Here is a 27,028-nt window from a genome sequence, read left to right as displayed (position 1 = left end):
AGCACTAGTCCTAAACCCTAAACCCTACACCCTAAACCCTAAACCCTAAACCCTAAACCCTACACCCTACACCCTAAACTCTAAACCCTAAACCCTAAATCCCTAGCTTCACTCACATCTTGACGAAGGGGTCGGAGTAGCCGTTAGAGTCCATCGCTGCAAGGTGAGCACAGCGAATAATCCCAACCACCAAACACGTCTTCTCCACGATATAACACAGAGACACCAGGATACGTCCCCGCTGTCCCACACACACACACACACACACAAAGAGAGACAGTGAGGCTGGAAAAATCAATAATGTTCTGTTAATCAGTATTTGTGTGTGTGTGTGTGTGTGTGTGTATACCTCCTCCTCTGCTAGTTGTGAACTCTGATCCACCGTCTGATTGTTACCTTCTCGCACCTGCAGTGAATTATGGATTACATTAGACATTTAGACATACAAATACAAATACACACACACTCACACACACACACACACACACACACACCACTGTACCTGTGCGATTCTCTCCAGTCCCATGTTGTATCGTTTGCTCTCTCCTTCTTTGAGCTTCTTTAAAGCGACTCGCACTTCACCAATAAACTCGTTACGACCCAAACGGTCCATATCACACACACACAGCCTTAGAGAGAGAGAGAGAGAGAGAGAGAGAGAGAGAAACCAAGGAGAGAGAGAGAGACCAAGGAGAGAGAGAGAGACCAAGGGAGAGATGGAGAGACAGGAGAGAGACAGAAAGAGAGAGAGAGAGACAGAGTCATCTTCCAATTCCTTCCTCTGATGTATTAGTCATACCTGACAGATGTTACACACACACACACACACACACACACAGGGGGTTGACAGCTTGTTCATTCCAGCATCCACGCTCTGTTCCAAAACCCTCCAGTGTTTGGCATCGTTCCTCTTTCATTATCACCGAGAGCGGATGTTAGCAGACGTTTGGGTGAAGTCCAGAACAGAATCTTCACACACGCGCCTCAAACTCAAAAGTTGTCGTACAGCTCAGAAATAAACCATAAAGTAAATTAAAAATTAGTCTGTTTTTATTTTTAAATTCAGTAAACAAATAAAATGTGAACTGAATCACTTCTAATGTAGGCGAAAGCTCCGCCTTTGGATTTTAGGCCACGCCCCTTACCTGAGTCTGATGCTGGTGTTGAGTGACGCCCTACTCTGTGCTCAGGCCCCTTCCATAAACAGAGTACATACGGATATTTCTGAAAGTGTCGTTTTTATTCCTGTCCACACAAGCAGTGATCGTGGAAATATTTCCACCCACACAAAAACACAAGAACTACATGAGCACCCAGTCCAGCAGGTGGCGATAGCGTGCTGTAAACTGTCACATCAAATGACTCAAAGAATCCACCTTTTTCCTGAGAAACCCATGAGCACCGCCATACTATTGTATGTTCTACAGTTCTGCTGTACTGTTGTTCTGTTCCAGTCTCTGTAGGAACCTTTTTAAGAACTTTTTGAGTGTTAGTAAGAATAAAAATGAGCTCAGGGTCAAGCTGCCACAAAAACAACAATAAAGTCAAGAAATTCCTGGAAAATACTTGCTTTGATCAGTCGAGCGTCTCTATCACTCCACTTTCTCTCAGCATTACCCAAGCTGTGTGTTTAGCATAAAGTCATCGTGTTTCCTGTATAAAACCTGGCCTATTTTATTGCTGTGCAGGTGATTATATGCTTCTTTGCTTTAGTAATTTCTGAGTTCTTTGCCATCAACGCCTTCAGACTAAACGAAGTAGTTAATAATATCAGTGTAGCTAACCTCAGGCCAGAGCTTCATGTCATCTACCCGGCCATTAAACTTTGACGGGTGAGGCACTATCAAAAGACGGCCATCGAGACACTGTAAAGTGTCAGCACTATGGAGCCATATGCTTTTTTTAGCCATTTTCACAAGTTTAATATCACATTATCAGCTAGGGACCAACGGTAATTTGACTATAAACACCAGAGAGCGGAAATGTAAAACAGGTTTCCGGTATGAGCCAGGTGAGACTTCCGCATTCAGGAAAAAGGTGGATAATGTTAAGAGCTGTGTACTGAGTGTTAGAGATGAAGAAAATGCTGAAAAACACCAAAATCTGTGTTCTGAGTGCCATCTGTAACGCCAGAGCAGTGGATTGAGGAGCAGTACAGCGCTCCTGTCTCAGCACGAGGTGAAGTTAAAGTGTAAACATGTTATCCAATGAGAAACTACAGAGCACAAAGTAACAACCTGATCAGCAGCCGTGATAAACGAAATCCTAGCGCATTCATAATGCACGCTAAAAACACGCAATGGCCGTGCACAGGTTCACGCTGTAACTTTTAGTAGTTTTAAAATATCTCCAGCCACTTTTCAAAACGCTTCATATTGATTTACCCAAAACCTGGGAGCCCAAAAAAAAGAAACACAGAGAAAAAAATAAAAAATTTCAAAAATATCTATATAGTGTTTGTGTGGGCGGGGCCTGAGACAGAATGTGATGGAGCTTTGACTGTTTGTAGCTCTGCCATGTTCATGTTTATAGAAAACAGCGTGCCAGAAACCACATCAACGAGTCTGTTTGAGACGATGCTGAACTGGAGGCTATAAGCCTCCATTACTTGTTAGCTACATTAGAATCATAGCTATAGCACAAAACCTTTCACGCTTGGCATGGATAATTGAATCACAAGTTTGCTTTCTCATAGAAGAATTTTTTACGAACTGTGGATCAATTGCGGAATTCCATACGTCGCTTTTGTGCATGCAGGTTTGCAAAATGGTCGGCAGTCTGTTAGTAATGTCCATTTCTTACCAACAATCAACTAATCACACTGCTCCAGTGCTGCAAAAGTCTGGTTTTCTATGTCAATAAGATGTTCCATGTCCTCTGCTTTCCCACCATCACCAACCTTGAAACTGTGTGCTTTAAGGTGTTCTATCTTGAATTTATTCTCTCTCAGTTGGATCTAGATTCTTGCCACTAGAATTGTTCTATATTACCTTCCCAACAGAGTTTTTCTACCTGATGGTATTCTTAGTCTGTGATCTAGAGAACCAGTATCAGAATGTATTTACTGATAGAAACTTCAAAGCACTTCTGTAAGTCGCTCTGGATAAGGGCATCTGCCAAATGCCATAAATGTCAATGAAACAGGAAGTAATGTGACAATCACGTGATAAGGTTGCATTTGGAAAAATTAACATATGCCGTGGCAAACAAAGGGAAAGTGTAAGTGCAGATAGAGTATATATGATGTACAGAATAATTTCTGTTTCTGGAAAAGAGGGATTATGGTGCGGATAATGGCCGTGATGATAAACAGGCACACACTGCAAATCAGAAATGCGTGCACACCACGGGGCACTTGTTTTCCCATGCAAAGAAAAATGTGTTTTCCTTTACAGTATCTGAAATTCTTGGCCTAGTTTCAAGTATTTGGGCTGTAAAAACGACATCTGTTTGTCCAAACTGTTCATTTTACATTCCATTGTCCTGGTACAAGGACGAGTGAGGACACGAGGCTTCATCAAGGTCCTTCTGGTTTCCCCATGTGCTCATAAACAAACAGCATGATGTGAGCTGAGGTGCGAGACACAGGCTAAAAATGTAGGCGTATTCATCACTCTCTCTCTCACAGCTCTGCTGAGGTGTTGGCATTTCCTGCTGTGCAGGACAGCGGGACAAATTATGAAGAATTACAACCATACAGTACAATCCATTTAAACCTGTTCAAAAAAGGTCAACTCTAAGAGCATGGTGTGTTTTTATTACAGCTATTACTGAATAGTTTTATTATAGAGTACAGTAACGCTAGAGTGCATTAGCACTATTTTTATTCACACCAACTCTTTCAGGGGAAAATAGCTAATGCATGCTCAAAAACTCGCTAGATGATGTGAGATTAATGTACATATTCACTGACTGATCATGATCTTTTTTTCTGTAACAAAACATGTTACATGGAGAAGGACGATTTTCTGAAGATACTCAGCAAAAACTTCTGTGAAAAATGCAGAAAAAATGAAGAAGTGGTAGTAACGGAATAGTGGACGGAATAACTCACTTTAGTAATAGTAAGTATCGCCACGAAGAGAGTTTACAACCAAGCTGACTACTAGCTATGTTTCCATCCAAGTTGTGAATTTAACTTATGTGAAAAATTGGAATATCACATAAAACATTTGCGAATAAAGCACCATTTCCATTCCATGTGTTCAAGAGAACAAATTCGTCACTTCCGGGGAAACTGGCGCAAAGTATCAAAACAAATGGAAGTTGTTGCAACCGGGGAAGCGGCTCTTTTTTCCGATATAATAAATTACTTGCACTTCAGAGTGCGCAGGCGAAACGCTTTCACAAACCTCGTGTTATCTTTCGATCTGAGGTGGATGCCTGATATTTGGGAACGGAATCATGTGAGACAATTCTAGGAGGTAATTATATCAAGTCATTTTGATGACAGACAGACGTCCGAGCTTTCTTTTTTCCTCCATATATCTCTGCTTAAGGCTCTTCCATTTATTTCGTACAACAGTCCAAGGTTTCTCGTATCCTTTAAGGATCATCTCTGCTCGCACTTCTTGGAAAATCTGTGTGTTTCATTGATGTTTTCCATCAAGAATTAAAGTCACTTTTTTTCAAAAATTATGGTAAAAAATGTTCGGACCTCGGTGTCTATCAGAACATACTGTACCTCTCACTCGGGGCCATTTTTACTTTTCTCATCCAATTATCCAATCACATGACTTTTTTGATGCACATAGAGGAATTTATTCTGTAAATGTGTTTCCATCTTAGTTCAGCGCATGTCTTCTTATCAAATAAAAACATTATCCACCTCAATTGAGGGCATAGGTTTTTTATGCGCATTTTAGAAATTTTATTCACATCTGGTGTTTCCATCCAGCGTTTTTTATACAGTATCCCAAAATTCGCATAAACATACAGTACATGGATGGAAACATAGCTACCGATTCATCATTAGGAAAAATGATGATCAGTGATTAGTCATTAGGAGCAGTGGTAATCAGTGATTAGCCGTCAAGAACAATGGTGACGAGTGATTGGTTATTGGGAAAAATGATTTTCATTGATTGGTCATGGGGAACAATGGTGATCAGTCAGTTGGTCATTAGGATCAATGGTGATAATTGATTCTTTGTTGAGAACAATGGTGATCTATGTTTGGTCATCAGGAACGTTGGTGATCAGTGATTGGTCATTAGGAACAATGGCGATCAGTGATAGGTCACTGGGAACGTTGGTTGTCAGTGATTGGTCTTCAGGGAAAATGGTGGTCATTGGGAACATGGTGTTTGGTCATTGGGAGCATCAGAATCGTAGTCGTCTCTTCACTTGACTGATCTCTGCTCACATTATTGGGGAAAATAATAGCTGATTCATTCTATCAGTTCTGTTCTGCTGGCAAAATATCTTGTTATTAACATCTTTATTAGGTCATTTAAACATTTTCAAATTATGCATGGTACAAAGTGTGTAAGCACTCTTTTTTAAATGTCTGTTTTAATGATGATGTGATGGCACAGGAGCATTGTGGGCATTTTTACAGCCACTATCTGATTAAAAACTGCATTGAACAGGCTTACATCCATTTCACTATGACGCCACTATCCAAAACTCGATCAACGTCTTATTAGCCGTCTTTAGGGAGACTGACTGTTTTTACCACTGTGTTTAATAAACTGGCTCTTTACACAACATGACCTCCGTAGCAGATGCCAAGGCAAAGTTAGAAATCAACCTAAATAAAACATTTTGGTGAAATATTCCAGACATCCAGGGAGTTTTCCCAGATCAGCACACATATACCCTGGAACATAGGGTCTTGGAAATATGGGGTCCTGGGAACATAGAGAATATTGATTTTTGCTCCAATTTAAGAAGAAAATAGTGAGACAAAAACCCTGTGTGACCGCTGCTTTATCTCTGGTCATGCATGATTAACGAGTTTTATTTTTACTTTATAAATGACAATGGAGAGAATATTCTGAGGATCAGCAGCTAGCTCAGTTATTCATCACAATCTGCCACACATACTTTGAGCATCACTGGCCTGTTAAAGGTGCTAACTTCCACTTTTTTTTCTTGCTAACTCAGCTGAAAACATGTTCCTATCAGACTTTGACTAAAGAGGGTGGGAAGAGATTTTTCCTGTCTTTTTTTTTAACCAATGCCATAGAAATTATAGCGCATTCGGTCTTGAATCATCTTTCTTTTACGTTGAAATGAATGGTCCATCTTGTTCTCTTTACACACACACAGACACACACACACATACACGCCTTCTCAATAATCTCTTTCCCCTCCTGCTCTCCATTTCATTAGACTCCTAGGGAGAGCTTCTTGGCTGTGTATCATTCTTTCTCTGTCTTTCCATATCTTTCTCTCTCTCTGTGTCTCAACATGCCCTCACACAGCAGGATGGACCCAAGTGTGTGAGTCTGTTTGATCGCCGGAGGTTTGTGTCCTACTGTGCCACCGAATGGTACCGTTCCCTTTCCACTCTCTCCTAGCTCCCTCATTCCTACCTCATCTCCTTTATCTTCTGATGTGTCTTTCTTCCATCACTCTTCTCAGTTGCTTTTGACACCCATACACACACAGAGAAGTAGAACACCATTAGCAAGTCTCTTCAGTGATTAATAAGGTAAGCAGAGATACTCGTGGGATTTGTAGTTCACACAGTAAGCATGACAGCAGCACTATTTTTATTTTTAGAACATGCCTAACAACTTTTGTACCTTATTGTCAACTACAGGTCTAGTACTCTGGAGTACACTAGAGCTTTATTACTCTGCAGTTCTAGTACTTAAGTATGGTCTATAACGCGCATACTCACATGTATGCCATAGCTCTAGTACTTGAGTGTGGACCACAGTTCACAGTCCCAAGTGTGGACTACAACTTTGTGATCCAAGTGTGGACTATCTGAATGAGACCTACAGTTTGGAATGCTCTATGTGTACTAGAGCTATAACATACACTTGAGTACGAGAGTTGTAGTTTATACTGATGTACTAGATCTATAGAATAATAACGTTCTAGTCCACTCCAAAGCTCTAGACCTGTAGTTCACAATAAAGTACAAATCTTTTGTGGACTTTAACTCTAGCTTTTATGTGGGACCTTGTACTCCTGTGCCCAAATGAGTGAATTACAGCTCAAGAACCTGTGTAGGACCTACAGTTCTGGTTCACAAATACAAACTACAGCTTCGCTTCTTTAGTGTGGACCACAGTTCAGGTACCCAAGTGTACATAACAAGTATTGTACCTTTATTACTCAAAGTGTGGACTACAGATCTAGTACTTACGTATAGACTACAACTCTGGCCCCTTAGTGTGGTCTGCAGCTTTGTGACTCTGGCACCTTAATGTGGTCTGTAGCATTGTGACTCTGGCACCTTAGTGTGGTCTACAGCTTTGTGACTCTGGCCCCTTAGTGTGGGCTCCAGCTCTACTACCCAAGAGTAGATAATGTCTCTTGATAATCTTTCATAATCAAGTGTGTGATTCAGCTATAGTACTGACATGGGGCATACAACTCTTGTATCCAACTGTGTGAATTACAGTTCTAGTATATGAGTAGAGCTACAGCTTTGGTTCCCAAGTACAAGTTCCCAATCTTTGTTATCTGATACCTGGAGCACAGTTTTGGTTCCTCAGTGGGGCCGCAGTTCTTGTATCCAAGTGCACACAACAAATTTTGTACTTTATTGTGAACTACTACTCTACAACTTGGCAGTGGACTACAGCTTTATCACTCAGGTGTGGACTACAGATCAAGTACTTAAGTACAGTCTACAACTCTGGTACTCAAGTGTATGCTATAGCTCTCGTAATTGAGTATAGACCATAGATCTATTACTCAAGTGTGGACTACAACTCAGGTTCCTGAGTGTGGAACCAAATGCAGGCCTCGGCTCTAGTGTGGAATACGCGCTGTTTAGGTTCCATTTATAGATGACAAATCTGGAACCTGGTTTAGGTCTACATCTCTTAATCAGAATGTGGACTACAGCTCTGGTAATTGAGTTCTAGAGTTGTAGTTCACAATAAAATACAAAATTAGTTGTGTGCACTTGGATGCAAGAACTGTAGTCCAACTGAGGAGCCTGGTAATTGAGTGTGGACTACAGCTCTAGTACCCAAGTGTAGACTACAGGCTCTCGGGGACAGTCTACATCTCTTGTACCCATGTGTGAAATGCAGCTTTAGTACCTAAGTGGGGTCTGCAGATCTGATATGCAAGTGTGAAATACATCTCTAGTACATGTGTGGGGCCTGTTGCTCTGGTTCCTGATTGTGGAATACAGCTCTAGTACCTCAGTGGGACCTACAGATCTTGTACCCAAGCATGGAATACAGCTCTAGTACTTGGGTGAGGCCTACATCTCTTGTACCCAAGTGTGGAATACACTTCTAGTACTTGAGTGAGGCCTACATCTCTTGTACCCAAGTTTTGGGCTACATCTCTTATTCTTGAGAGGGTACTACAGGTCCGGTACTCTAGCATGGACTGCAACTCTAGTAAAGCATTGACTATAACTCTTGTACTTAAGTGTGTACAACAGCTTTGGTTCTTGAGTATAACTGACAGTTCTTGGACCTGAGCCTATGCATGGACTATAACTCTGGTACTGAGTGTGAACTACAGCTCTGGTACTTGAGTATGGAATACAGCACTAGTACCTGAGTGTAGACTACAGTTCAGGCACCTAGTTGTGGATCCTAGATCTGGTACTCGAGTGCTGACTATATCTCTGGTACTTGAGTGTGGACTACAGCTCTGGTACTTGAGTGCAAACTATAGCTAAGTGTGACTGACAGCTCTAGTACCTGAGTGTAGACTACAGTAAAGGTACCTGGTTGTGGACTACAGCACTGGTACCCAAGTGAGACTGCAGTTCTAGTACTTCTTCTAGTACTAGTATGGACAATGGCATTCGTACCTGAGAGTTTTTGTTGTCATGTCAGCAGCGGTAATGCCATGGTAAACCAGGGTCTCATTCCAAACTGGATTCAAAGTATTCTTCAGGGTCTTTGTGCGCAATTTATTTGCCTGTGCAAAGAAAGACAGAAAGGCTATGTCTTAAATCATGTAGTGCACTAGTGACAGTAGAGTGTCAGTGCGAGTAATGTGTTTATTCTGAGAAACTTAGCATGTTGTAGTGTAATTTTCATACCACTAGAACTGCAAGTAATTTTTAATACACATTGTTTATAGCCAAGCAAGAATGGCACTACACTGCAGACACAAATTAGGAGGAAAAGGTTTTGGGTGACAGTTTAGGGGTGTAAAATAGGTGGCTGTTCCTGTGATGGCACTGGTCATTGACATAAATTACCAGGCAGTAATCTGTCATTTTCTGATTTGTTCGAAGCAAAACAACAAAATAACAAAACTGATCAGGAATAAAGCAAGGTCTTTCGGTATCTGTCTATATTCTCGGCTGACCATGAAACAGATGTTGTGTGTATTAGTCCATATGTGTGGCATGTTAGAGTGAGATGAGCTTCATTTTTTTTCCTTCCCTCAGGACACACACAGATCTTCTTCATTACCTTCTCTTTTGTCTCTCCTGTCCTCAAAAATCTGTTGGCCATTCGAGAAAGGACACACACACACACACACACACACTCAATCACACACACACCACTCATCACCATGCCTTCTGTCTTTTCTGAAAAATCTGGTCCATGTCCAAGAAGACACATACAAACAGGTGTCACACTCCCAAACCGAAGCTGACCAATTATGGTCCATCTGTGTAATTATCGGTAAATTGAGGTAGCACACTTATCATGGCGACACACACACACACACACACACACACACACACACACACACACATAGCAATTTGTACCTTGTTCTTATCTTGATTTCTTAATATAATTTCTGAACTCCATTCAATACAATCTGCTATGATGCCTATAAATGGGGCTGTGTTCCAATCCTTCTTCTAACACGCCCTCATTCACTTCCCCTTGATTGCATCGTAATCAGCTCAAATGAAGTTGGATAGGTGAGGAATCTAGTCAACTCCTCTGTAGTTAGCCACTGAAGTTCTGAAGCTCTTAGTTAGTATGATAGCTAGTTAGCCAAAACAATTCTGTTCATATAATTGTAGAGAAAATTTCACTCAAAACATCAGCAACTTTATTTACATTCTGCAGCCTAATACGCCATTAATAATGCGACTGATGGCTCAATGGACTGAGGTCAATCCGAATAAGATCTCAGTCTGATGGAAAGAAGAAAACAATTTGTTTAATGATGTGTTTAATGAAAGAATAATCACTATGTGCCATTTTGAACTTAATTACTTTCACAATCATAATTTCGCATTCTGCAAGTGTGCATTTGTGTCATGATGCACGACTAGCATGAGAGTGATGGGCTTCTGACTAATATTTCAAGCAGAGTAGATATCTTCTGGCCCCTGTATGGGAATGTGGATAGCCAATCACATTGGCACATTCAGACCTCAGACGTAACTACAGGCTTAAGCGCCATTCAGAAGTTACGTGAGACTTGTGCATTCAGGGGTGGAGATTCCTCACTGACTCTGAATACCAGGAACTTTCCTCACTGACTCTGAATACCAGGAACTTTCCTCACTGACACTGAACACCAGCAACTTTCCTCACTGACACTGAATACCAGGAACTTTCCTCAAAGACTCTGAATACCAGCAACTTTCCTCACTGACTCTGAATACCAGGAACTTTCCTCACTGACTCTGAATACCAGGAACTTTCCTCAAAGACTCTGAATACCAGGAACTTTCCTCACTGACTCTGAATACCAGGAACTTTCCTCACTGACTCTGAATATCAGCAACTTTCCTCACTGACTCTGAATACCAGGAACTTTCCTCACTGACTCTGAATACCAGGAACTTTCCTCACTGACTCTGAACACCAGCAACTTTCCTCACTGACTCTGAATCCCAGGAACTTTCCTCACTGACTCTGAATACCAGCAACTTTCCTCACTGACTCTGAATCCCAGGAACTTTCCTCACTGACTCTGAATACCAGGAACTTTCCTCACTGACTCTGAATACCAGGAACTTTCCTCACTGACTCTGAACACCAGCAACTTTCCTCACTGACTCTGAATCCCAGGAACTTTCCTCACTGACTCTGAATACCAGGAACTTTCCTCACTGACACTGAATACCAGGAACTTTCCTCACTGACACTGAATCCCAGGAACTTTCCTCACTGACTCTGAATGCCAGGAACTTTCCTCACTGACTCTGAATACCAGGAACTTTCCTCACTGACTCTGAATACCAGCGACTTTCTTCACTGACTCTGAATACCAGCGACTTTCTTCACTGACTCTGAATACCAGCAACTTTCCTCACTGACACTGAATACCAGGAACTTTCCTCACTGACTCTGAATCCCAGGAACTTTCCTCACTGACTCTGAATGCTAGGAACTTTCCTCACTGACTCTGAATACCAGCAACTTTCCTCACTGACTCTGAATATCAGGAACTTTCCTCACTGACTCTGAATACCAGGAACTTTCCTCACTGACTCTGAATACCAGGAACATTCCTCACTGACTCTGAATACCAGGAACTTTCCTCACTGACTCTGAATATCAGGAACTTTCCTCACTGTCTCTGAATACCAGGAACTTTCCTCACTGACTCTGAATACCAGGAACTTTCCTCACTGACTCTGAATACCAGCAACTTTCCTCACTGACTCTGAATCCCAGGAACTTTCCTCACTGACTCTGAATACCAGCAACTTTCCTCACTGACACTGAATACCAGGAACTTTCCTCACTGACTCTGAATACCAGGAACTTTCCTCACTGACACTGAATACCAGGAACTTTCCTCACTGACTCTGAATACCAGGAACTTTCCTCACTGACTCTGAATACCAGGAACTTTCCTCACTGACTCTGAATACCAGGAACTTTCCTCACTGACTCTGAATACCAGGAACTTTCCTCACTGACACTGAACACCAGCAACTTTCCTCACTGACACTGAATACCAGGAACTTTCCTCACTGACTCTGAATACCAGCAACTTTCCTCACTGACTCTGAATACCAGGAACTTTCCTCACTGACTCTGAATACCAGGAACTTTCCTCAAAGACTCTGAATACCAGCAACTTTCCTCACTGACACTGAATACCAGGAACTTTCCTCACTGACTCTGAATATCAGCAACTTTCCTCACTGACTCTGAATACCAGGAACTTTCCTCACTGACTCTGAATACCAGGAACTTTCCTCACTGACTCTGAATACCAGGAACTTTCCTCACTGACTCTGAACACCAGCAACTTTCCTCACTGACTCTGAATCCCAGGAACTTTCCTCACTGACTCTGAATGCCAGGAACTTTCCTCACTGACTCTGAATACCAGGAACTTTCCTCACTGACTCTGAATACCAGCGACTTTCTTCACTGACTCTGAATACCAGCGACTTTCTTCACTGACTCTGAATACCAGCGACTTTCCTCACTGACACTGAATACCAGGAACTTTCCTCACTGACTCTGAATCCCAGGAACTTTCCTCACTGACTCTGAATACCAGGAACATTCCTCACTGACTCTGAATACCAGGAACTTTCCTCACTGACTCTGAATATCAGGAACTTTCCTCACTGTCTCTGAATACCAGGAACTTTCCTCACTGACTCTGAATACCAGGAACTTTCCTCACTGACTCTGAATACCAGGAACTTTCCTCACTGACACTGAATACCAGGAACTTTCCTCACTGACTCTGAATACCAGGAACTTTCCTCACTGACACTGAACACCAGGAACTTTCCTCACTGACACTGAACACCAGCAACTTTCCTCACTGACACTGAACACCAGGAACTTTCCTCACTGACACTGAACACCAGGAACTTTCCTCACTGACACTGAACACCAGCAACTTTCCTCACTGACTCTGAATACCAGCAACTTTCCTCACTGACACTGAATACCAGGAACTTTCCTCACTGACTCTGAATATCAGCAACTTTCCTCACTGACTCTGAATACCAGGAACTTTCCTCACTGACTCTGAATACCAGGAACTTTCCTCACTGACACTGAACACCAGGAACTTTCCTCACTGACACTGAACACCAGCAACTTTCCTCACTGACTCTGAATCCCAGGAACTTTCCTCACTGACTCTGAATGCCAGGAACTTTCCTCACTGACTCTGAATACCAGGAACTTTCCTCACTGACTCTGAATACCAGCGACTTTCTTCACTGACTCTGAATACCAGCGACTTTCTTCACTGACTCTGAATACCAGCGACTTTCCTCACTGACACTGAATACCAGGAACTTTCCTCACTGACTCTGAATACCAGCAACTTTCCTCACTGACTCTGAATCCCAGGAACTTTCCTCACTGACTCTGAATACCAGCAACTTTCCTCACTGACACTGAACACCAGGAACTTTCCTCACTGACACTGAACACCAGGAACTTTCCTCACTGACACTGAACACCAGCAACTTTCCTCACTGACTCTGAATACCAGCAACTTTCCTCACTGACTCTGAATCCCAGGAACTTTCCTCACTGACTCTGAATACCAGGAACTTTCCTCACTGACACTGAATACCAGGAACTTTCCTCACTGACTCTGAATACCAGGAACTTTCCTCACTGACACTGAACACCAGGAACTTTCCTCACTGACACTGAACACCAGCAACTTTCCTCACTGACTCTGAATACCAGCAACTTTCCTCACTGACTCTGAATACCAGGAACTTTCCTCACGTAAATACTGATGTAAATTTTGGACGTATGGACTGTAGCTTGTAGGACGCTAACCTGTAGGCTATGAGCTTCCCGTTCCTCTTTGCTAGATTAGCTTTGTAGCTAAACTTTGAAATCTTGAAACAACTCTTAAATAAAGCAACACGGGGCGTAACAGGGAAAATTTACATTTTGTCGAAACTTCTGCTTTATCACGCAGTGTGTCTCGGAATAACCACGCTGATGATGTGTGTGAGCTTTTAGCATGAGGTTATTCTGGGCTTTTCAGGAAGAGACACTCGGCTGTGAATGTAAACGGTGGTTAATGGTGAGAATTAAAGGCTGGATGATGGAGGAGTGGCGAAGCTCCAGCTCGGTCTTCTACAGCTGGGCTGCGTCCCGAACGCCACCGACTCAGAAAACACTTCTACTCGCTCAGAATGGCTTCAAGAGAACACGTGGTTCTGGATGGCGTATGTAGACAAGTGTCTTCTCTTCTCCTCTTCTTTTTCTCATCTTCTCTCTCCCTTTTCTCTCCATCTCACCTGCTTTCTTATTTCTCCTCCTCCAAATGTTATCCTTCTTCCTTTCTTTGCTCTTCTTCACTTTTTACTCCTTTAATTTTTACACTTCTCTCCTCTTTCCTCTTTTTTCTCCTCATCTTTCTTATCTTGTTTCTCTTCTTTCTCTTCTTTTCTTTCTCATTCTCACTCTCAATTTCTTCTCTTCTAATTCTAGTTCTTCTTCTGCTTTTCTTTCTTTTCCTCCCTTCTTTCCTCCTCTGCTCTCTTACTTTCCTCATTTTCTCTTCTCTTTCTGTGTCCCCACCATCTTTTCTATCCTTTCATTTTCCTCCTCTTTCTTCACTTTCTTTCATATTCTTTCTCTTTCTCCACCATTTCACCTCCTTTCTTTTCTCACCATTTTCTTCTTAAATTCTCCTAAATCCTGTCCTATCATTCTTTTCTTGCTCTTCACCTGCTTTATTTCTCTTCTTTCTCTTCATTTTCTCATTTTCTCCACCTCCCTCTTTCTCATCATCTTATTTTTTCCTCTTCATCTATATTCTCTTTTCCTTTACTCATCTCCTTTTTGTCCTCTTCATCCACCTTTCTTTCATTTCACCTTTCTCACTTCTCTTTCTTGTTCTCTTGTTCTCTTCACACTTTCTTTACTCTCCTCCCTTTTTCTCCTCCTTGCCCTCTTTTCCGTTCCATCTCTCTCTCTGTCTCTTCCTCTATTCTTTTTTCTCCTCTTCTCGCCTCCTCTTTTTGTCTTCTCCACCTTCCTTCCATCCTGTCTTTTCTTTTCTAACTTTCTGTCTCTCTTTTCCTTTATTTTTTCTCTTGTTTTCTCTTGTTATACACCTCCTCTTTCTTGATCCTCTCCTCTTCTCCTTTTTCTCCTTCTCTCCTCTTCCTTTCACATTCATGCTGTCTCAAAACTCCTGTTTCTTTTTTCATGTTTTTTTTAAACCTCTCATTTTATCTCGCGTTGTTTTCTTTCTCCTCTATTTTTTGACTTCTCATTCTTTATTTATCTCCAGGCTTCCCAAACCACACACACACACACACACACACACAGCTGCAGCTTTCCCTACATATTTCATCTTCTATGTCTCTCTTCCTCTCTCTCTTTTCTCCTCACACCATCCCTCCATCTGGGCCGGGGCAGTGATTCCCCAAGCGGCAGGTGTGTGTGTGTGTTGTACATCCTCTCTCTCTCTCTCTCTCTCTCTCTCTCTCATTAATCTGTCTGACCCTCTATGACCTTGAAACAGCAGCACAGCGATGAAAAGATGGTGAGAGACAGACAGACAGACAGACAGAGAGACAGACAGGTGAGGGGGGAACAGCAGCAGGTGGTTGTCATGGAAACAGCACAGATTGTTACGCGACTCACGTCAACAGAGCGTGGACGAGCGAGTGAAAGAGAGAGAGAGAGTGTGTGTACATGCCCCACTTATCAGCCCACACAAGGGTTACACACACTGCTGAGCTTCGGCTGATGGAATGCACATACACACACACACACACACACACACACACACGCACAAACACACACACACACACACAAGCACACACACACATACAGAGTTTATGGTGGATTGCATTAAAGAGATTAAACATGTGTCTTTTTTGCATGCGTGTGTGTGTGTGTGTGTGTGTGTGTGAGGATTGTCAGAATGAATGTCAATGTTCAAACTCTATTCAAATATTCATATTTTTATTATTTTTTTATATTATTTATTATTTTATGTATTATTTTTGTTTTCAGAAACAAAAGTCCACAAATGAATTGATTTTTGTGTCTCTTTATGTGGAAAAAGAGGATAATAATTACGCTACACTTTATTTCACATATTTTTATATTACAATTAATGTAGCTAATTATAAGTTAAAAGCTAGTTATTAGTTAATTAGCAATTTTCTAACTATGAAATAAAGTCTAATAAAAATTTTTAATATTAGAAAAAATCCACTATTTTATAGTGATTAAAAAAAGATGATATTGTGTAGGATGTGTGATGTTAAATAATATTAATAATTAAATCAAATATAAAAATGAAATCATTATTAAACTTATTATTAAATTTAGTCTATGTATAATATGTCATTTATTTTATTCATTAATTTGTTTATTTATGTATTTATTCTTTATTATCTAATACAATAATAAAAAGTAAATATCAGCCTAGCCGAACACTTTTTTTATGCTTGTTGTCATGGTGATGTTTTTACATTTATAAAAGTTTCTATTACAGAGTGTTTTCATGGTATGTTTACGTTTAGCCACGCCCACAAAACGCCATACAGAGTTGAAAATAACTCTGTAAAAATGGCGAGTAAATGATGAAAGAGCTCTTCATAAGTGCAGCACGTGCTAAATCCTCCAGTAATGCAGCTCAGCCACTGCAGCGTGTCACACACACACTAAACTCCTCCTCCTTTTATAGAATGCCATGTCATCCTTTTGTCCTGATTAAGCAGCTAGTCTTATTTAGCTTCATTTATGGATTCGTTTTGGAATTGCGTTCATTCAAGTCTTTAATATGAAGCAACACAAAATATTTACTGAAATAAATAAGCGATTTAAAACTTGACAGCGTAATCCGTGTATAAAATCGACAATTATACGATTTAATACGGATCAATCACAATTCACGTGACCGCATTTCTTCCTTTCTTCCTCCTGCAAACAATGTACGAATAAATGTGTTCGTATCCACAGTGATAAATGAAGAACAGTGTTACATTGTGACAGAAAGTTCTGATGATGTATTGACCTGCCAGCCAATCAGAAACGAGTATTTACTGTCGACATGAAATAAATATAAAAAACAAAGAGTTTTAAAAGTGATATTATACTGTATATGGAGTCACTTTTTTTATTTGTAGCTAAAACTCTTTAAAGGCGTGAGAACTGTAGATAAATAAATAAAAACAAATTTGAATTTTAGAATAAAATCTGAATATTAATTACATTTTAAATAATTTTTTTATTTAATTCCATGATTAAAATTCCAGTGAAGGGTTAAATGTAATAGTCTCTGTGTGTATGTGTGTGTGTATGAGTGTGTGTGTATATGAGTGTGTGTGTGTGTGTGTGTGTGTGTGTGTGTGCTGACCTTGCTTGCTCCAGGCAGGAGGTGGAGCTTCACATAGGGGTCGGCGAGTCCGTTGGAGTCCATGGCCTTTAGTCCCTACACATACGTGTGCACACACACACACACACACACACACACCAGGAGCTGTGTTAACTAACATCTGTTTGAGTGTGTGCGTGTGTGTGTGTGTGTGTGTGTGTGAGATACCTTTGCCTTATGAATAGTGCAGTGCAGGCAGTTGTTCTCCTGATCAAACAGCAGGCTGAACTCCAGAGTGCCGAGGTACGCTGTAACACACACACACACACACACACACACACAGGTCAGATAAAGCAGAGCAATGCTGCTGTGTCTATGGCAATATCCTGGATTGTGATTGGTCAGAAGGTGTTGATTAGTTTTCTATAACAGCAGCTCTGACAGTAGCGCAGGTTTATATTAATGCACTCGCTCTAATATGTTATTGTTTCTATAGCAACAGCTCATTCACAGGGACGTGTACAGCGAGAGCTTCATATAAACGGATTAAAACACGTTTAATCAAGCTTTCTGGAGTAAGGAGATGTTTACATAACGTTTATGGAAGGAGTCTCCAGTGTCAGCGCTTTGTAACAGTCAGAGGTAAAGCTGTAACTTTAAGTTCTTCAGGACAGAGGAGTTTACGCTGGTGAGGGAACGATGGTTTATAGCCGCATTTACGTCATTTGTATTTTAAAAAAATATTAAAAGGCACTTTCTATTAGATTATTTCAGATTAATGACCTATAGAACGTGTTCAGTGGGAAATTAATTGTAACAGACTCTTACAATTTATAATTAACTAAATATAGTTTATAAAGACAATTACAATTGGCAAAAAATATATTATCTCATTATCTCAAAATATTATCTCATAGTCTCAATAAATTCTCTTGGCCTCAAAATATCATTGTGCTGGCTCAGAATATCTGATAGCCTCAAAATAATATCTCATAGTCTCAATATATTATCATGTTCTCTCAAAATATTATCTCATGGCTTCAAAATATTATCTTGTGGCCTCAACATATTAACTCATTGCCTTAAAATTTGAACCAGTGGCTTTGAAATGAAACATTAAACTGTAATGAGCTATTCTCTGGATTTTGGGTGACGTGGTGAAGTCGGTTATCGTAAAGGATCGGAGTTAGCAGACATGAGCACTCTAACTGCTCCTGCCAGATCATTTGTAAGTTTAAAAATGGCACTAACGTTGCACCATGATGGGGAACTCTTCAGCCTCGTCACCCGTGGTTGATGTTATGGTTGACTAGTTTAGCCTGAATTTCACTCGGCTCCTTGGGCAAGGTCGTCTTCCTTCAGTTCCTCGTTCCTCTATTTCTGTCTGGACCTCTGCACCGTCCTCTTCCTCCGGAAGCAACACGGACCTTTTTATTCATTTATGTGCTCAGTTCCAGTTCCTTCTTTTGCAGCCAATTCATAAAATAAATTATAGATCGATCGCTGACGGAGCCCAGGCTTGTTTTCACCGCTCTCTAATCACTGCTCGTGTCTTGTTTTTTTTTTCTCTCACTTTAATATTTAATATGTGCTAAATGGATATTAAATATTTTATTGTAATATCATTTATATTTTCTTGAGGTTTGACTCTCGGCTCGTTTCCTAATCACCAAAACTGATCAATGACACCACATTTCTGTACAGTTGTCTCATGGTGTCCTCTTAAAGCCTGGTTTATTCTTTCTTACAATCCTTTCATTTTCAGAAGGTCGGGAAACCCCTTTCTGAAAAAGGAACAATGTCAAAATGCTCCACTCAGCTTCATATCGTGTGTCCAGTAGTGTGGTAGGAAGGTGGTGCCTCCGTTCTAATATCACTTCCTGTTTACTACTCTACCCACTGAACCTCCACAGGGGACAGAACCTCCAAGAACCTTCGAAGAACCTTCAAAAGACATCCTGTTGTTCTCCAAAACCATGACCATGAACTTCTCAGGGGTCCAGGAACTAGTTTAGATGAAAATATCTTTTCATTTTTTTATTATTTTAATTATTAGGTTAATTAATATTCATATAATTTTTTTAAAATAAAGAGTTACCTAGGTACTAACGGTGTAACCATGGCAACCTTACCATTATTAGAGTCATATAGTGATTTGTGCATTGTGAGGTTCAACAAATAATAAATCCAGTCACTCACTGTCGTCATCGTCAGAGTCCATGCCCTCCCTCTCTTCTCCATCCTCCTGTCTCTCCTCGTCCCTCTCTCTGTCTGTCTCTCGGGTCCGAGCGACAGGTTTCTCTCTGGGCGGAGGGGGCGTGGTCGGGAAGGCGTGGTAGCGCGGGAAGAAGTCAGACAGGTTGGGGATGGGCAGGATGGGGCCGGGACACACGTTAATGGCGAAGTGCTCCTGCATGGAGATCTTCACCGGAGATGGGGGAGGGGGGGCGGAGGGCGGGGACACAGACGAGGGGGACGGGGACGTGGAGGAGGAGGACGGCGGGGGGAGGGTCAGATGAGAGGAAGGACCGCCTCCTGACGGGAAGTGGGAGTGGCTGGGAGGAGCTTTGGACACACTCATCTGGACCAACACACAGGAAGGACTGGAGAGAGAGAGAGAGAGAGAGAGAAAGACAGACAGACAGACAGACAGACAGACCAAGACAGTGAGAAAAAGAGAGACAGAGAGAGACAAAAGAGATAAAGAGAGAAATAGACAGAGAGACAGTCAGAGAGAGATGAAGACAAAACGTAGCAGAGACAGAGGAGAGAGAAAGAGAGATAGAGATACAGACAGATGGACGGAAAAAGACAAAGACACCGAGAGACAGACAGTGAGAGAAAGAGAGACAGATAGAATGAGAGACAGATAGAATGAGAGACAGAGAGAGACAAAAGAGATAAAGAGAGAAATAGACAGAGAGACAGACAGAGAAACAAAGACAGAGAGAACGCAGCAGAGACGGAGGAGAAAGAGAGATAGAGAGAAGAACAGAGAGAGAGAGAGAGAGAGAGAGAGAGAGAGAATAAAAGTTCTCATTAACACAATTCTCACTTGCATGTTTTACACAATGAACGTTTTCTAGAACATTTCTGTGGACCAGCAACTGTTAGGGGTGGAGCTTATCATACTTCTCATCACTGATTGGTCAAATTCATGGTTCACAAAACAACCTGCTGTTTTGAAAAATTTTTAGCTAACAGGCCAAAGAGAGATAGAGAGAGAGATAGAGATAGAGAGAGAGAGATAGAGAGAGAGATAGAGATAGAGAGAGAGAGAGAGATAGAGAGAGAGATAGAGATAGAGAGAGAGAGATAGAGAGAGAGAGAGAGATAGAGAGAGAGAGAGATAGAGAGAGAGAGAGACAGCAAGCTGACAGCTGTAGCAGGACAGAAATGTCAGTTTTGCGATTTTTATGAATATTTCCTGATAACGCTGTTCATTCGGAAAATAAATCACCCTTTCGCTAGCCCCGCCCACTCGGTTACTGTTGCCATGTCGGACAAGCAGACGTGGAGTTCTCACCGACTAGCCTGGAGATCAGCAGCTTCGTCAGCTAACGATTTATATCAGTGGCTCAGTGACAATTTGGTTAGACACGATTTTATTAACAAATTTCACGTAAATAATTTAGCAGTAAAAATAACTGACTTATAACCCATTTTCTGATTGTCATGCACTTTGAGTTGTTTCTCTCTCTCCAAATGATATAATTCATCACAGCTAATTTCTCACCTCTGAGATGGTTTAATTTACTTGCATTTAATTTGTTTGTTTGTTTGTTTGTTTTACATTTTTTCAGTTAATAAATTATGAGCTATTGCGTGTTTAATGAAGCATGAACTCTCTGATTGACAGTTAGGACACGAATAATGTTCCACACTGGAGGAAAAAAAGATCAGTCCTTCACTCTCAGTGGTTGTCGCCATTTTGCTTCGCTTCTCATTTGCATAAAGTGCATTGCTTGCTCCGCCCACTTCTCTGCCTCTCCCCCGTCACTGCAGATCGTCTTTATTTCTGATCACAAAAATAGAAACTAAAATCCAAAAGCGTCACACAGCAAAACAATTGATCAAAACGCTGATGTTACACCACAGTGCCATGGCTGCACTCGCACGAAACAGATTCCTTAAACGGCACACGGAATTTTTATTGCTGGAAACTGGGAATTAGCAAAACTGGAAAATGGACTCAACCACCCAGTGATGTCATATTTACAAGCAGGAAACTGGGGATTCTTTATGATACACAAGTTTACGTACGCAACGTGATGTACCTGTCTGCTGTCCAAATGAGCTAATCTGTCTGTTATCTTTAAAGCTTAGATTTTTCTGTTAGCTTTAATCATTTTATTCTATTCAGACGGGATTAGTTTTCCATGAGGAGGTGTGTGATGTAATTATTCCCAGAGTATCTCTGGGATTTTAGTCTGAATCCATCATGTCAGTAATTTTTTCACAAACGTACGCACACGTCTGGAAAGACTACAGCGTATTTTCTCTTCTACATCCTGAGCAGTAGAAATAACTCCGGGTAACATTTATCCCGTCTGAACTGACATGTGAGTAAAGATTGCGTTAAATCCGGTAGTAAAAGAGATTCTGAGCTTTTTTTAAGGTTAATGACACTCCGGGAAGTGATCACTCTTTTCATCATCTCCGGGTTTAAAACGCAGAACAATAAAATATAGACAATCTTTAGAAGAACGGTCAGTTTTAGGGAAGTTATTGAGTTCCTACATACATGTAAAGGTCATGTGACCTACTTATGATCAAGCGTAACTTGCGTAGCCACGCCCCCTACAATGTATACACGTGGGATTTTTAGTGCGATGAGTGTGTGTACATCACAAAGACACACCCATCTGTGATTTATACGGAGATCGCTTATCCCGTGTGAATCGAACAGAATTACTGCAGATGGAAAACTAATCCCATGTGAATAGTACTTAAGAAATCATTTTTACGTTTTTTAGGTTATGGTGTTGTGAAATCTAAATCTAAATATATATAAATATGTTCATCAATTCATGTCAATTGTTGTTTATTCATAATTGCAAGAAGCGCAAATGTTTACGATCTTTCAGCGAGCACTTTTATTAGTATTTTAGGTGCCTGTGTATCATTACGGCTGCTAAGCCGTGATTGGCCAATCACTGTTTGGGGCGGGGCTTACTGGAGGTTTTAATTTGTTTGTGCTCCATGTTTGTGACCTTATGACCCCGCCCTTTTATCAGCCAGCCAATCAGCACCCAACAAATTAACATATTCATTATTCAATCATTAGCATATTCATTCTACTTGATACATGATAGTCACACACACATACACACACAACACACAAACACACACACACATGCTGTCATACACACTGACACGTCATCTGTCCAAACCTCACACACACTTGCGCACACACACACACACACACACAATAAACATGCTCACTGATGTACACACACGTGAACACGTGTAATTTATACGCTCAGTCACATACTCAGGCATGTGATCGAACACACACACATACACACACTCAGGCATGTGATCGAACACACACACACACTCAGGCATGTGATTGAACACACACACACTCAGGCATGTGATTGAACACACACACACACACACACACACTCAGGCATGTGGACAATCATTCATGGGCTGAGATTACACGCAGAGACACACACAAAACACACACACAAAATAATGTGTAATAAAAACCTACACATGCATGTAAAGACACACACACATATACACACACACACAATAAACATCCTCACTGATATACACACACACATGAACACACGTGTAATTTAAACGTTCAGTCACACACTCAGGCATGTGATCGAACACACACACACACACGCACACACACACTCACCCATTTGCAGTCTTCATCTGTCCCGATGTTCCATCTCGTCCTCTGTCTCACGCACACTGAACACACTCCACCGCTGCCTGGAGTCAATATACATCCCCTCCACACACACACACACACACACTCACACACACACACACACACACTCTCTCTCGCTCTCACACACACACACACACTCTCTCTTTCTCTCTCTCTCTCTCTCTCTCCCTCTCCCTCTCTCTTTCTCACACACACACACCCACACACACACACACACACACTCTCTCACACACACACACACTCTCTCACACACACACACACTCTCTCACACACACACTGCTTATCTTCCTTTCCCACCCTCCTTTTCTCCTTATCTCAGTCTCTACACACACTCCTCTTTCACTTTTCCCTTCTATCTCTGTCTCTCTCTCTCTGTCTCTCTCTTTCTTCCTTACCCTCCGTTTTTCGTTCTCTCTGATTCTTTTTATCTCTCTGTGTGTGTCTCTGTCTCTCTCTCTCTTTCTCTGATCTCTCTCTGTCACTCTTTCTGTCTTTCTCTGTATCTCTATCCCCACCTCCCTTACACACTCTCCTCTTACCTTCTGCCTGTCACTTTTTCATTCTCTCCTCCTCCCGTTTCCCTTTTCTACGCTCTCTCCCTCCATTTCTCCTCCCATTGTTCTCTCTCACCCATCATCTTCTCACATTCTCTCTCCCTTTATCTCTCTCTCTCTCATCTCACCTTTTTTTCTGTTTTTCACTGTTTCTCCTTATCTCTCACTTTCTTTCTCCTTCTCTCATTCGTTTTCCCACTCTCTCCTTCTCTCTCTCTCTCTCTCTCTCACACTCAGTTACACCTTTCTGTCTCTCTCCCTCTCTTGTCCTGTCTCTTGCTTGCTCTCCCTCACTCTCTTTTCTCTTATCTCACTCAACATACTTTCTCTCATCCCTTTCTCTTTTGTCTTTCCTCTCTCTACAATCTCTCATATATTCTCTCTCTCTCTCTCTCTCTCTCTCTCTCTCTCTCTCTCTGTCTCTCCTGCAGTATATGTTTTTATATTTTTTGGTAAATGGTGTGTGAATGCTTCACATCACGCTCACTGATCTGTCACTCTCCTTACACCTCAGAGATGAGACAAAAAAAATGAGCGACAGACCAAGACAGAGCGAGAGACACAGAGAGAGATGCAGAGAGAGACAGAGAGAAAGAGACCGAAAAAGAAAGACAGAGAAAGACAGAGCGAGAGAAAATGAAGCAGTAAGTGAGAATTAGTGAGTGAGAACAGTGTTAAAAAAGGAAATGTGACAGAAACATGTTAAGGAAATAAATCTCTATAAAACTATAAATTAAGGTCTAAGGGAATGTGGCGCAAAATATAAAAATGCGCTTATATTAAACATACAACAAAATTTAAACAAAGAAAACAGACAGAACTGTAATAAGTCACTGCGCAAACAGCAGCTGATCACACTGAACTGAGACTGTCCTAAGGGGCGTGGCCTAATATTCTAATGTGCATGCTTGATTGACAGCTCTAAGTCTGAGACTCCGACTGTGGCATCACTCAAGCAACCGAACACAAGTTTTCTCCTGCTAGCTTAGCTTTCACTCACTAGGTCAAGTTTTTCATGCTAGTTAGCTTTACGTTCTAGTTGGCTTTCACTTGTTCAGTTCACTTTCCTTCGCTAAGTTAGCTTTCACTTGCAAAATCTCACTACGTCAGGTTTTTCCTTCATGTTAGCTTTTATTATCTAGTTGTCTTTCCCTTGCTAGGTTTAATTCTCGCTAATGATCTTTCGATTTTCTAGGGCTTGCACTTGAAATTTATTTAAAAAGTCTTAAACGTTTTTTTTCTCTATTATTGATTTATAAAGGAAGAAAATGTGGTTCCACTGGAATATCGATATTTCACACTGAGAATAAAAGACTCACCCAAGCGCTACAAAGCAAAGCGCCGCCTCAGCAACCAGAACTTCGTCTCTGGAGTTTCAGCCTGACAGAAAACTTTTTCAGCTCCATCTCTGGAGAGAAGCTCACCTCGTGCTGGCTCAGGAGTTCTGCTTTACCGTGCTGCATCATGGGAAATGGATACTGCGTCTAACATGTTCCCTCAACAGCACACAGAAATACAATCTAACCATGAGAACTGCCTGCATGCTAATCAGAATCAAGCATCAAAAACCCAACCATACATTTAGCATATCATCACATCAGGTAGCACACACGATCCAGAACCAAACATCAAACCTCAGAACCAAGCCTGGAGTTCTAATGTCAAAACCAAACCTCAACATCAAGAACCACAACCTACATTAAAACCAAACCTCAACATCAAGAACCACAACCTTCATTCAAACCAAACCTCAACATCAAGAACCACAACCTACATTAAAACCAAACCTCAATGTCAAGAACCACAACCTTCATTCAAACCAAACCTCAATGTCAAGAACCACAACCTACATTAAAACCAAACATCAACATCAAGAACCACAACCTACATTAAAACCAAACATCAACATCAAGAACCACAACCTACATTAAAACCAAACATCAACATCAAGAACCACAACCTACATTCAAAACCAAACATCAACATCAAGAACCACAGCCTTCATTCAAACCAAACATCAACATCAAGAACCACAGCCTACATTCAAACCAAACATCAACATCAAGAACCACAACCTTCATTCAAACCAAACATCAACATCAAGAACCACAACCTTCATTCAAAACCAAACCTCAACATCAAGAACCGCAACCTACATTAAAACCAAACCTCAACATCAAGAACCACAACCTACGTTAAAACCAAACATCAACATCAAGAACCACAACCTTCATTCAAACCAAACATCAACATCAAGAACCACAGCCTTCATTCAAACCAAACATCAACATCAAGAACCACAGCCTTCATTCAAAACCAAACATCAACATCAAGAACCACAGCCTTCATTAAAACCAAACATCAACATCAAGAACCACAACCTACATTAAAACCAAACCTCAACATCAAGAACCACAGCCTTCATTCAAAACCAAACCTCAACATCAAGAACCACAACCTTCATTAAAACCAAACCTCAACATCAAGAACCACAGCCTTCATTCAAACCAAACATCAACATCAAGAACCACAACCTACATTCAAAACCAAACCTCAACATCAAGAACCACAACCTTCATTAAAACCAAACCTCAACATCAAGAACCACAACCTACATTAAAACCAAACCTCAACATCAAGAACCACAGCCTTCATTCAAAACCAAACCTCAACATCAAGAACCACAACCTACATTCAAAACCAAACCTCAACATCAAGAACCACAACCTTCATTAAAACCAAACCTCAACATCAAGAACCACAACCTTCATTAAAACCAAACCTCAACATCAAGAACCACAACCTTCATTCAAAACCAAACCTCAACATCAAGAATCAATAACCATCCCTCAGATATCAGGTTTTAGATTAAGAACAAAGCCTCAGGTCCCAGGATCAATAAGTGTTCGATTTTAGCTTCAAGAACCAGAATCTATGTTCAAAACCAAATGTTATTCTCTGTTTCAACATGAACCAAGCGTCAGGTTGCAGAATACTAACTACATAGTGCAGTTCCTGCAGAAACTGTGTTTTGACCCACATCTTCAACGTTGGTCACACACACACATCATATTTCTTTATTTATATTTTTAACATTTGGGTTTGCATATTTATATTCAGCTTTGGGGCTTTTCCAATTTACATGTGTTTTTTCAGGCTTTTGGGGCAATTAGCAGTCAGGAGGGTATTTATGTTTGGGTTTAGG

At 41.1% G+C, this 27,028-nt stretch overlaps 1 protein-coding gene across 2 annotated transcripts in view; it reads right to left on the bottom strand.

The window, feature by feature from the left end:
- doc2d (double C2-like domains, delta) overlaps positions 1-23,435 on the bottom strand; it is a 34,531-nt gene extending 11,096 nt beyond the window's left edge. The window contains exons 1-8 of one of the 2 annotated variants that reach the window (XM_053236164.1): positions 23,234-23,435; positions 19,558-19,961; positions 17,587-17,666; positions 17,401-17,475; positions 8,963-9,072; positions 503-629; positions 350-406; positions 117-241 (exon numbers count right to left, since the gene is read on the bottom strand). In XM_053236164.1, the coding sequence (XP_053092139.1) occupies positions 117-241; positions 350-406; positions 503-629; positions 8,963-9,072; positions 17,401-17,475; positions 17,587-17,666; positions 19,558-19,961; positions 23,234-23,250 (995 nt within the window). In that variant the 5' untranslated portion in view covers positions 23,251-23,435. The remainder of the gene's footprint in view (positions 1-116; positions 242-349; positions 407-502; positions 630-8,962; positions 9,073-17,400; positions 17,476-17,586; positions 17,667-19,557; positions 19,962-23,233) is intronic. The other variant, XM_026928160.3, reaches the window with a different exon arrangement.
- Positions 23,436-27,028: the final 3,593 nt, after the last annotated feature.

The sequence above is a fragment of the Pangasianodon hypophthalmus genome, chromosome 8 (genome assembly GCF_027358585.1).
Source record: "Pangasianodon hypophthalmus isolate fPanHyp1 chromosome 8, fPanHyp1.pri, whole genome shotgun sequence".
Taxonomy (NCBI): domain Eukaryota; kingdom Metazoa; phylum Chordata; class Actinopteri; order Siluriformes; family Pangasiidae; genus Pangasianodon; species Pangasianodon hypophthalmus.
This window is presented reverse-complemented; position numbering and strand designations above follow the sequence as displayed.